Raw genomic sequence first — 13213 nt, forward strand, 5'->3', positions numbered from 1 at the left:
TCAAGTGTTACTGTTTAAGGAGTAGAAATTTTCAATTTTTCAAGATGAATAGAGTTCTAGAGATAAGATAGTTGTGCTTCTTGATTGACTATGTAAGCATACTTGATATCACTCAATTGTACACCTAAAATAGTAAAAATTTACATTAAAGTGGCAAAATGTTAATAACTTCAATATTTTAAAGACACTCCTTTTCTGATTTCTACTGTGCACATCTGCTTTCCAAATCCTATATAATAAAAGGCTAATATGCAAATTGTCCCCTCGAACTGGAGTTCCACCAGGGGGCAAGGCAGACCAGCCAACAGAATACAGCTCCTCCCCCAAGCCAGCCCTGCCCCTGGTCAGCTGCATGATCCCGATCAGGGGTGGGGCCAGCCTGCCAACTGCACCCGACCCCTCCGCCAGCCAGCCCAGCCTGATCACCCTGATCAAGGCAGGCCAGCCAGACTCCACAAGTGCATGAATTCATGCACTGGGCCTCTAGTGTAAATATAAGAGTGAATACAATACAAGGTCACTTATGAAACACCATTACTATTCAAACTATAAGGCATTAAGACAATGGGGTTAGACATAAAAGGAGGAAATATTAGAGAATGAGGATTTTGAATTATGGAGCACTGATAAAACAAAGAAAGAGGGCAAGGAAGTGTGCAAATATGCAACATGATGGCAAAAAGCTTTTAGAATGGTGGTAAAGTTAAGGACAAGGTAGAAAATAGTAATTCACACACTGCTTCTTCACAATGTTTTTCTAGCGCCACTAATTATTGATCATTTTATGAGTAAGACTGGTGGGAGGCAGGTAAATCTGAAATGAGCTCTTCCATGCTAGAGTATTAATAAGATGGAAGAACATAAACTTTGTCACATAGTAGGCACCGTTGAAAGTAAATGAGGGTACCTTACCTCAGCTAACAAATATAAATTAAATTAACTCATTGAACAATATAAAAGACCATACGTAAAAAAGAGAAAAACAGAAAGATTCCATAGCCTTCGTTATTAAAAGCAATGCCTTTAAAATAAAATATACTCAATAAATACTTATTGAACAAACTGATAGGGAAAATCTGACAATTTTACAGAGTTTTACTGATTTTTGAGTCAGATGTTTCTGAATTTCCTTAGTCAATTCTTCTAGCTCAATCTGTCACCAATGGTAAGTTGTTTATTGTGGCTCTTCTTTATATCCAATAAACAATTTCAACCCAAATTTTCAAAGATATGGATGTTTTTGATGAATGATAACTCTACACATGTTCCATGAAACTAGAGAGGTATTTTCATAGGGTGTTTTCCCTCTAACCCTACCTACACCTGTGCTGCCACAGCCCTTGTCACTTCCTGTCTGTGATTACAATTCCCCGCCTTGGTCCCTACAGCAGGTGGATGCATGAAGCAGAGCCCTGGGGTTTTGGTACACCTCCTTCTAACACACCTCTCACTGTGGGCTCAGTCAGGGCACAGAAATACACTGCTGAGTCCTCCAGCTGTGAAGCTGAGATGACAAGGTTGGCAGAACTCTTTGCTTTCTGAAAATTCAGTGAGTAGCGGCCTCCTGTGGCATTTTGCTGGTTGTAAGAGTCCTGACGAATGAGGAAAACCATCGCCCCACTGCTGAGCTGCTTGTACCAGAATAGACTATAACGTGGATCACTGGTGCCATATGTGCACTCCAGGCTCACAGCCTCCTTCTCCTGCACCAGGATTGCTCGTTGGCCTTGAGTTACCTTCTGGGCAATACTGGACCCTGAGAGAAAAAAATACAAACAGAAGGATATGGGATAAGTGGTGTGGGACAGAAAAAATATACATATTTATATATATATATATATATATATATATATATATATATATATATATCCTTTTTCACCAATTAACTCTCCCCCCACCACCACCACCAGCCATTCCCACCCCTGGCAAGCCCCCACCGCCCCAGTGTCTGTGTCCATTGATTATGCTAATATGGATGCATACAAGTCCTTTGGTTGCTCTCTAACTGCCCCTGGTCAGCTACCCCCCCCCCCCCACACACACACCTCCCCTGCCATTTGTCTCGGGATCTATTTTGGGTCATCAAATTATGTTGATCATTATATCCCTCATATGAGTGAGATCATGTGATATTTATCTTTCTCTGACTGGCTTATTTCGCTTAACATAATGCTCTCCAGTTCCATCCGTGCTGTTGCAAATCGTAAAAGTGCCCTCTTTTTTATAGTGGAGTAGTCTTCTATTGTGTAGATGTACCACACAGAAAGAATTTTGTTTTACTCCCAGCCAGCTTTCCTTCCCAGGGTACTCATACAAGACTGCCTGCACTCCCTGTTGTTATGTCACAGAGAAGACCCATTCCCACTGGGGCATCCTCACCTAGCCACATGGGAGTTATGACCAGCCCTCAGAAGACCGGAGAACCAACATTGTCCAGTTCTCCCACTTGGTGGAAGAAAACCTCCTTTTTCCTTCTTCAATGTGAGGGCCCTGCAAGGTGAGGTGACTGACAAATGGAGAGAAAAATGCTGAGCTGTGTGCTGCTGCTGCCCCAAAACAGGAACAGGGTTTTCTGGTGCAGCCACGTTGCTGTGGTGCCCGCAAAACTTTCCATGTACCGGCTGAGAGGCTCACCCAGACCCCACTTCCTTTGCATTAACCACTCTTTTTCAATTTTATTTTTCAATTACCCTTTATGTCCAATATTATTTTGTTTTTATTTAAGGTGTATAGTAGTGGTTAGACAGTCATATACTTTACAAAGTGTTCTCTCCAATATTTTCAGTACCAACCTGACACCATACATAGTTATTACAATATTTTTTACTATATTCTTTATGCTGTACTTTACATCCTAGTGACTATTTTATAACTATCAATTTGTACTTCTTTTTAAATATATTTTATTGATTTTTTACAGAGAGGAAGGGAGAGGGAGAGGGATACAGAGTTAGAAACATCGATGAGAGAGAAACATTGATTCAGCTGCCTCTTGCAGGCCCCCTACTGGGGATGTGCCCGCAACTGGGGTATATGCCCTTGACCGGAATCAAACCTGGGACCCTTCAGTCCACAGGCCTACTCTCTATCCGCTGAACAAAATCGGTTAGGGCCAATTTTTACTTCTTAATCTCTTCTCTTTTTTTTTTTCACCAGTGTCTGCAACCACCCTCCTCTCTGGCACATTCCTAGGTTGCAGGTTTGATCCAAGTTGGGGCCCCTATGAAGGCAACTGACTGATGTTTCTCTCTATCTATCTCTCCCTCTCTCTCAAATCAATAAAATCATATCCTGGGGTGAGGATTTACAATTTGTTTTAAATATTGAAATCAAAAAAGTTAAATGGGAATTTTCACCATCTTCCTACCCCCTTCTACCCCCTAAAACAAAGGAACAAGTTTCACAATTATACACTCAGTAGAGTGCCTGTGGAGAAGTTCAGGAATCTAGCACAGAAGTTACACTGTGTGAGAAGCACATTCTGAGAACAAAAATATCTGAGATTGGTAGCATGTTAAAGGGTAGGAGGAATGTTTTTATTTTTCGCTAGTCATACCTTCCCCGGTGCAGCATGGTGCAGTTCAATAGAAATCTTCTGGGCCTTTGATTTTTCCCATAGAGGAAAGTGAGCGTATGTGAGTGAGCCCTGGCTCTCCCAACTTTAGGGGAAGCTGCAAAAGAGACTCGCCTCATTCTTGCCCCGTCCATATACTGAGGTGAGCTGCCCAGCTGGGAAGTGGGAAGCACCTGGAACAGCATCCAGGCCTCTCAGTGGGCATTAAAGGGACACAGATCCCATTAACTGCAGCACAGACAGACGACATCAGGAACCTGCCCACGAGATGCTGGGGACACCTTGCCTGCAGATTCCCACAACTGGTCCACGAGCACCCTCAATGCTCAGCACCTCACCCAAACACCATTCCACTTGGTGGCCGGCTACCAGTGCACACAAGAGGGTAACAAGAGTCAGCCTCTACAGATGGCTAGTTTGTGGGCTCAGAAAGGGTCCCACTGTGCGGGACTGGGTGAAGCCACACCATTTGAGCAGTCAGCACCACCTGAGGGAAAGCAAGCAATAGGGAAGCTGTCAACACACAGCCTGGTTTTGCAGGATGAAAATAAAGGCCATAATGTTTGTAGTGAATTGTCCAGCAAAGGGAGGAAACCGATACTGCAGTGAAGGTTTAAAGTCTCAATGAGCCTAAGTATGTACTGACTCTGCATCTCTGACCAGAGGATTTCTTCTTTCCTAAAACAATTCCCATGTATATGTGACAAAAACAGTTAAGTCCATAGTAATTTTGCCTACTCTCCCTCACTTCGAATTTGGTTTACGAAGAATAAACCAATAAAAAAAAAGCCATGCATCATGCATCCCTCTCCCTGTCTTCCAGGAAATGGACCAATCAACAGGCACCTTGCTTTTACTGGACTAGAGCTAGTGGTTATAGTGAGGAAATAATGGAAGTCATTGAGGTGTTGGGCTACAATACTGGCCTTTCTTGTTCACATGTTATGCATCTGGTTTAATGTGATGCATTTCCTTACAAGAAAAAACAATTAATTACTGACAACCATAACTCAGCCAAGAGCAATTATTTCTCCAGACCAGTCTCCAATTCTTTAGGGAGAATATAAGAGATCTTGAAAATAACCTACCCGGGACCACAGGTGGGATAATTGGGAAATTAATGATTCATGCAACATTTTTCATTCCATTTATTTATCCATAACATTAAAAGAATTGACTTTTTTTAAAAAAAGAAAAAGGTTGTGGTTAGTAAAGTTTATTCAGTCGAAACATGAAGATGAGGCAAGGATATTTGTCACAAGCTATCTGTAAATTATCTATTCACCTAATGCCTTTATGCACTCCATTAATAATAGTAAGGTAGCTAATAAATACTTATAAAAATTTTCCTCTATACCCCAAAAAGAAAGATTTGAGTCATAATGGGAGCAAAAAATTACAAGTCTAGGAGTAGATTTAATTGTCTTAAAATAACAGTTTTATTGAGAAAGACATGTATAAATAGAAACTATATGTTCTTACATAATGAAATAATCAAATACACACATTAGGAGTTCTGATCCTCACAAATCAATATATAAATTTAATTCTATCACAAAGCTTAAATTAAAAATATGAGTAAATACCAGAACTCACCTATCTTTAACAAACATCTACTGATTATCAACTATGTGGGAAAGTTCGTGCTGAGTACTGAGGCTATAGCAGTGAATAATATACAACTCAATCTTTTAAATTCTATGAGAATATAAATGTGAACAAATATGTACAGAATTTGGGAAAAGAGAATTGCTTTGTGTGTTTAATCAGAAGCTCACTTTCTTAAATCATGTCCTATCCTCATTTCCTCAAACACACAAATAGTACATGCCATCACTGGGCTCTGAAAACAAACATGTCACGTATTTTTAACAATAAAGTGGTCGGAACACATAGAAAAAAACGCACATTTTGCCACAAATGTAGAAGAAAATTAATAAAAATCTGTAATTTACTAAAATTTCTCACAGAACTATTAAATAACAGGTGTCCCAAGAGAAGTCTCAATGAAATGAAAATGCTCAATTCAAGATATACAATTCAATAAAAAAATCGTGATTCTAATTACACTAAAAATTGATGGAAATATAATTTAACTGTTAGCAATATTATCTGCTTACATAATTATCAATTTCACATTTTTTATTATACATATTTTCTATATTTGGCATGTAATAATTTATAATCAGAAAAAGTAATGAAGGCTGTTTCAAAACACAATAATTAAAAGACCAATCATAATAAAGATTGTGATATTGATGCTAAAGGGTTTCTAATAGGACAGGATTTTAATAGCAAATATAAAGTCATCTTTAAAGCCTAAGTTTCAAAATTAAACACTACTAACTCACTTCAAGAATCCACTAAGCAACAAACACCCAACCATATGTTCTAACCCTTTCTGGGTCATCTTGAAACTGACCTCTTATTAAGTGTTTTTACACCAACACACTATTTTCCACTGCAAATAAGCAATAAGACAAATGCTGTGCTTGCAGGTCTGTCCCAGGCAGAGGGGGCTGCCCCCTCGCAGGTTTGTGTACAGGATGCAGGTGCCTGGGAAGCAATGTGTACTCGCTGCACAGAAGTAGACGGCTGAGTCTCCAGGTTGGGTGGCTGTGATGTGCAAGGAGAGATGTTTGGCTGCCTTATTCAAGAAAACAGTGAGTCTTTCATCTTCGTTTATGTCCTTATTTGAACGAATGCCTAGAATGAACTGGGGACCTTTTCCAGGTTCTTGTTTATACCAAGGGAAGTAGTTTGAGGCACTGTCTGAATAAGAACAGTTGATAACAGCAGTGTTTCCCTCCTGGACATTCAGGGTAGAAGGATGCTGATCCACTTTCTCTCCATGGCTGACCCCTATGCAGAAAGAAAGAGTTAGAGAAAGAGGAAGAATGACCAGATCATTAAACTTTATCATTTTCTTTTTATCCAGTAACTAAGGAACCCTGAATAAATCCAGTGTTGGCTTCTAAAGAATATCCACTAATATATTCTGTTTCCCATAAACCCTCAATTAACAGTCCAGCTGCAGCCACAAGAACATGAACAAAGCTCCAATGGATGTCTTCATCATTCTTCCTACTCAGGAGCAATTGTGGACCTGCAATCACAGCCAGGGGAGCTGCTGCTGTTATCAAGTTACCCCTCCTTTCCTCTGACCATCATAGGGGTTTCTCACATTCTACACAGCCAATAAGGAAAAGACTGTGCTTCTGCCAAAGCCTGTTCATTCAGAATCCACTAAAATGCACCCTCCACATGTTCTGCATCAGTGAGGTGCACTGCCATCTTGTGGTTACATTCACAACTACTGAACTTGCTGTTAAATATTCTCTTACCCTGTGCCTCTGAGGGACTCAAAACAACAATTGGTCAAATAAATTAAGTCAAATCAGAGAATACGGAAGAATATAGAGATCAAGGTTTGTAACTCTGCACACTACTGAGTCATTGTTAATATTTTGGAAAGAGTCAGATGCTGTTGGTATTTATTCTACAATGGCCTGGGTTTACATGTTTGAAATTTGGAAAACGCAATGGTTCACTCTCTTAAGCAAAAAATACATATAAAATCTTCCTCTTCAAGCTGTCATACATAAACACAATGGAATACAACTCAGCCTTAAAAATGAATTAAATCTTACTTTTACAACAGTATGGATGGACCTAGAGTGTATAATGCTAAGTGAAATAAATCAGACAGAGAAAGACAAATACTATATGATTTCACTTGCATGTAGAATCTAATGAACAAAAGAAACAAACAAAATAGAAACAGACCCATAGATTTAGACAACAGACAGACAGTTGTAGGCTAGGTGAAAAAGGTGAAGGGCTTAAGCAGTACAAAATAGTAGTTACAGATTAGTCACAAAGATGTACATTACAACATAGGGAATCCTATATAATAAAGAGGTAATATGCAAATTAACCCTCAAGCCCTCACAAGATGGCTGCCTACTACCAGGCCAGCAGGGGGGTTAATGAGGGACAACCAAACGACTGAACAAGCAGGCTGCATGGGGTGACCAGGCCAGCAAGGAGGGGGCAGGTAGGGGTGACCAGGCTGGCGGGGAGTTGCAGTTGGGGGCGACCTGGCTGGCAGGGTGGGGGCAGTTAGGGGTGATCAGGCTGGCAGGCACAGGCAGTGAGGGGCAATCAGGCTGGCAAAGGGGGCAGTTAGGGGCAACCAGGCAGGCAGGCAGATGAGCGATTAGAAGCCAGCGGTCCAGGAATGTGAGAGGAATGTTCCACTTCCAGTTTATTAAACTGGCAGTCGAACATTCCCTGAGGGGTCCCGGATTGGAAACGGTGCAGGCTGGGCTGAGGAGACTCCCCCGTGCAAGAATTTCGTGATAGTCAATAATATCGGGATAACTATGTGTGGGACCAGCTGATCCCTTGAAGCAGCATGAAGACCACTTTATAAAGTATATAATTTTCTAAGCCCTTTGCTATACTTCTGAAACTGATACAAAATAATATTGAATACAATCTGAAATTGAAAAAATTTTTTAAATTTAAAATCCCTCCCTTTTTAGCTAAACCTGCCATCCTCATTTTTCTTCTATGAAGAAAAGCTCTTTCTAAAAGGAATATGGAAGGAAAAGATTAGAGTTTGAGGGAGAAGATCATTGGATATTTCAAGTACCTTCTATCTCAAAGCCTGCTCCTCTAAGCTGATTTTGCCTGTGACCTTGCTATTCCCAGAGAACTGATAGTACCAAAGTGAATATTAGGAATCTTTCCTCAATTAAGATGACTGTGATTAAAAGTAAAGGATTGACTCTCCATGATAAGGGAGCAGGGGATATCTTCCATGCGTTATTAATATTTCAACCATAAGAAACAACTTGACCCACAGGTTGGGTTGCATTGAAGTGAGAAATCTGACACACAGTAAGAAACCTATTCTAGGCCCTGGCTGAGTAGCTCAGTTGGTTAGAGCTTTATCCCAATACACCAACATTGTGAGTCTGATCCCTGGGCAGGTCACATGCAAAAAACAACCAATGAATGCATAAGTAAGTGGGACAACAAATGAATGTTTCTCTCTGTCTCTCTCAAATCAATTAATAAATTTTAAAAGAAATCTATTTTAATGCTGTGTGTCTTATATTCCTCAAAGTATTAAAAAAAAGTACAGCTTCTGAGAAAATAAAACTACATGTAAGTTTATTCTTGGCATAGTTTAATTTTCTTATCAAGATGGATAACCTGTCCTAAAATACAATTACTAACTCATATCCTTAGTAGAATTTTATCTAGAGTATAATCCAATTCTCCTGGCATGGATCCTGCCTCTCTGGCCATCGCTGTCTCAGATTCCACACTCTATCATTTTTTTCATAAATCCCACTACACTATTCTTGCCCTAAGACATTGATAAAGTCCTTCAGTCCTGTGAGTTTCCAGAATTATCTTTCTCTGCCAAAAACCCTTTCTTACCCACTTTTACTTCTTGATTGCCTGTGTCTGGTAAGGAAATAGTACAAACAGGAACTGACCCTAAATGGTCCCTGGGAAACCAAGACTACCTCACATCCAGAAGTGGGAGCTCCTTTCTGATTATTTGAACTCACTGTTCTTCTGGGATTACAAACAATAAATCTGATCTCTCTTCCACCTCTCACACCCTTAAAGATTTAAAGACAGTTCTGGTAAAGAATATCAACTGAATATGTAAATATACATGTATCTGTAAAATGTGTGTTTTTAAGTATGTAAAACTTCTGGATTTTGAGGGTCTTTTATTCTCCATAAGATAAAATTCCTCAAATCTTTCTCTGGGCACATTTCCTTCTTTTTGGAGACGTAAAGTCAGTATTTGTCCTTTTGATAGTTATGGCATACAGATCTGATGGTGATGGTGTAAATATGACCATTCATATGAAAACCAGTGTTTCATGTGTTAACTATAGCACAGATATATCCAGACCTTGGACAAAATTATCAGCTCCATGATTAATCCATAGAATATTGTTTTACCCATCACCAAAATGTTGGACTTTACCTGCACCTTCATGGACCTTATGGGACTGCCACCTACCTTCCAACTATCATTTTTGCTGACAATATGTGAGTTGTGTTCATTATACTCATATCCTGTCTTCAAAGAATGTCCAGTTGGGGTAACAAATATATGACCTACTTCCAGGAAAGTCCTTAGAAATACATCTGTGTGTGTTGAGGATGGCACCATCACCTTTGGCTTCCTCTTACAGAAGCCAGTGAGTGATGGTCTGGTTCCTGATACAGTAACAGTGGTTCAACTTTAGTCTCCTTTCCTGACCAACGTGTCAAACATCTATCTATTTATATAAAAACCCTGGGTGTAACATCACGACCGAGGCTCCACCAACCAGAAGGAAGTCAGTCCTGCAGGGTTGTCTTGGCAATGGCTGTGCCCACCCCGAGCTGTTTCCCTGAGCAGTTTCCAGTAAGGGCGAGGTTTGAGGCAGGAACTGACCCTCAGAGCATGGACCCACTGAGTCCTGGGTCGCTTTGCCGAGGACTGCACCCTCCCCAAGCTGTTTCCCGCTAGGTCTGAGGGAAGATCCCACCCCCAGAGCACCAGGAGCGCCCAGCAGCAGTCAGTCCTGGGTTGCTGGGGAGGAGGCCACAGCCTGGTAGAACTCTGGGTCTGTCCCTACAGTGGGCTTGGCCAGCCTTCAAACCAGACCTTGACAGTAGGAAGGAGGGAGCCCCATTCCTCACAGAATCTGCTGTTGGATAGCTTGCTGTGGCCTGCCAGCCAGAAACCCCTTTCACCTTCACCCTGGACCCTGACGGGAGGGAGGAGGGAGCCCCATTCCTCACAGAATCGAAAGGTGGCCAGCTTGCTGTCAGGGGCCTGCCAGCTAGGAATCCTATTCACCTGCATATCTGTATAAAGTTTTAATACATTATATTAGAGGTCGTAGTGGTACTCTTTTACCCACAGCGCCTACAGGAATTGCTGCAAATTTATTTCTTGGTGGAAGCACCTTTCATTTCCAATATAAATTACTGATTCCATTAAATGAAACTTCAATTTCTAGACTCGATATAAAGAGTGAAGTTGCTAAAAATATTAAAAAGGCCCAACTTCTCATTATTGATGAATGCACCATGGCATCCAGTCACGCTATAAACGCCATAGACAGATTACTAAGAGAAATTATGAATTTGAATGTTGTATTTGGTGGGAAAGTTCTCCTTCTTGTAGGGGATTTTCGACAATGTCTCAGTATTGTGCTGCATGCTATGTGATCGGCCATAGTACAAATGAGTTTAAAGTACTGTAATATTTGGGGATGTTTCAGAAAGTTGTCTCTTAGAAAAAATATGAGATCAGAGGATTCTGCTTATAGTGGATGGTTAGTAAAACTTGGAGATAGCAAACTTGATAGCAGTTTTCATTTAGGAATGGATATTATTGAAATCCCCTATGAAATTATTTGTAATGGATCTATTATTGAAGCTACCTATGAAATACTAATCTATAGATAATATTAAAAATATATATAAATGTGCAATTCTTTGTCCAAAAAAATGAGCAGGTTCAACAATTAAATGAAGAAATTTTGGATATACTCGATGGAGATTTTCACACATATTTGAGTGATGATTTCATTGATTCAACAGATGATGCTGAAAAGGAAAATTTTCTCATTGAATTTCTTAATAGTATTACTCCTTCTGGAATGCCATGTCATAAATTAAAATTGAAAGTGGGTGCAATCATCATGTTACTGAGAAATCTTAATAGTAAATGGGGTCTTTGTAATGGTACCAGATTTATTATCAAAAGATTATGACCTAACATTATTGAAGCTGCAGTATTAACAGGATCTGCAGAAGGAGAGGTTGTTCTGATTCCAAGAATTAATTTTTCCCCATCTGACACTGGCCTCCCATTTAAATTGATTCAATGACAGTTTCCCGTGATGCCAACATTTGCGATGACTATTAATACATCACAAGAACAAACTCTAGACAGAGTAGGCATATTCCTACCTGAACCTGCTTTCGCACATGGTCAGTTATATGTTGCTTTCTCTTGAGTTTGAAGAGCATGTGACGTTAAAGTTAAAGTTCTAAATACTTCATCACAAGGGAAATTAGTCAAGCACTCTGAAAGTGTTTTCACTCTTAATGTGGTATACAGGGAGATATTAGAATAAGTTTAATCACTTTATCAGTCATTGTTTGCATCACTTTGTTTTTATATCATGTTTTTGTTGTTTTCATATCATGTTTTTGTTGTTTTCATATCATGTTTTTGTTGTTTTTATATCATGCCTCTGTTGTTATATCCTGTTGTTACTGTTTATTTATTTAGAAATTTATATATTATTTTCATATATATTTTACTAATTTCCTTTCACCTCTCACACTTCTATTATAGAGAAAGGGCAAATACCAATATTAAAATATTTCTGCTAATTAATTCCCTTTTAATGTGCACAAATTTCGTGCACCGGGTTACTAGTTTACAATAATTGGAATTCTCTATTCCAATGGCCAAATGATTGATCATGGCCTTTCCAGAACCAGACTGCAGAGATCTTTGTAGCTGGGCTTGCATTGGACAGTTCCTTTTTGCTCAGAAATATGCTACTTCAAGAAGGAAGCAAGGGAAATATTGCTGAAGAGAAAATGAGAAAGTCCAATTTCTTTCTATTCCCAGCTCATTTACTACCTAATTTTTTTCTATTGGCATCTTAGATTTAGTTTCTGTTATAAAATCAGGTTGTACTAGCAGATATTTAAGGGCTCCTAAAACTCTGAAATTCCTTTCATGCTATTTAACAGAGAAATATTTATTGAAGACTGGTTGCGTGTAATGCAGAGGGTGTGTGAGTGTTGAGAAATTGTACTGCATCATGGAACCCTAAGACAATTTTCACATTCACATGTAATCTAGTGGGTCTGAGGTTTCCCCTAACCAACCCTGGTGCCTGTTCAGTGACAGAGACAAGCTCCTCAGGGTAAGTTTCTATTTGTGTTTCCATTTCTCCTATAAGATCAGTGATGGATCTAGATGTCCATAGTAAGATGGGACTTTAACACCAGGTGTAAAAATCTTCACAGACAGTGAGATTAAAGTGGCTTCATGGCTAATCAGGGCTAAACAGGATGATCTTCTGGAAACTTATTTCTTCTATGTATATCTATAACATATCATATAGAACCTGTAGGGAAAAAATATTTTTTAAACCTCCACAACTAGGACGACCTAGAGGAGGAGAATGAGCTTACTAATATGCAAAGCAAGAAACACTTTCTAAAACAACCTAATTGCATTATGCCATCTGCCATTTTTCCTTACAAAGTTAATTTATCTGTTCAAAATTCCCAGCCAGTCCTTATCAGATGTATCATGGTGAACATGTTCTCTCATTAAATGTGTTGTCTTTTCATTTTGATGATGGTTTTCTTTGCTCTGGAAAAACTTTTTAGCTTGATGTAGTCTCCTTTGTTTATTTTTCTTTTGTTTCCCTTGCCCAAGGAACTGTATCAGTAAAAAAATATGGCTGCAAGAAATGTCTGCAATTTTACTGCTTGTGTCTGCTTCTAGAATTTTTATGGTCTCACATCTGTCAAATGACTATCATCAATAAATCTACAATGACAGTGTTGGCAATAATG

The 13213-nt window shown here is 39.4% G+C and overlaps 1 protein-coding gene across 1 annotated transcript; it reads right to left on the reverse strand.

Moving 5' to 3' along the window:
- Positions 1-1382: 1382 nt before the first annotated feature.
- On the reverse strand, positions 1383-6868 carry LOC106695802 (immunoglobulin kappa light chain-like). The gene is made up of 3 exons (XM_023749133.1): positions 6832-6868; positions 6149-6436; positions 1383-1756 (listed from the first exon to the last, which is right to left on the reverse strand). Exons 1-3 carry the CDS (start codon positions 6866-6868, stop codon positions 1383-1385), a joined length of 699 nt encoding a protein of 232 aa, XP_023604901.1.
- Positions 6869-13213: the final 6345 nt, after the last annotated feature.

Source organism: Myotis lucifugus, unplaced genomic scaffold (genome assembly GCF_000147115.1).
Source record: "Myotis lucifugus unplaced genomic scaffold, Myoluc2.0 scaffold_3140, whole genome shotgun sequence".
Taxonomy (NCBI): Eukaryota; Metazoa; Chordata; class Mammalia; order Chiroptera; family Vespertilionidae; genus Myotis; species Myotis lucifugus.

What these genes read in the sequence shown, in the direction of transcription:
- LOC106695802 (XM_023749133.1), bottom strand. Translation starts at nt 6,868, where the DNA reads ATGGCAGTGCACCTCACTGATGCAGAACATGTGGAGG. An exon ending in TGATGCAGAACATGTGGAGG is followed by an intron (nt 6,437 to 6,831) that starts GTGCATTTTAGT and finishes CTTTCTGCATAG; the next exon opens with GGGTCAGCCATGGAGAGAAA. An exon ending in CGTCTACTTCTGTGCAGCGA is followed by an intron (nt 1,757 to 6,148) that starts GTACACATTGCT and finishes TTTTTCTCTCAG; the next exon opens with GGTCCAGTATTGCCCAGAAG.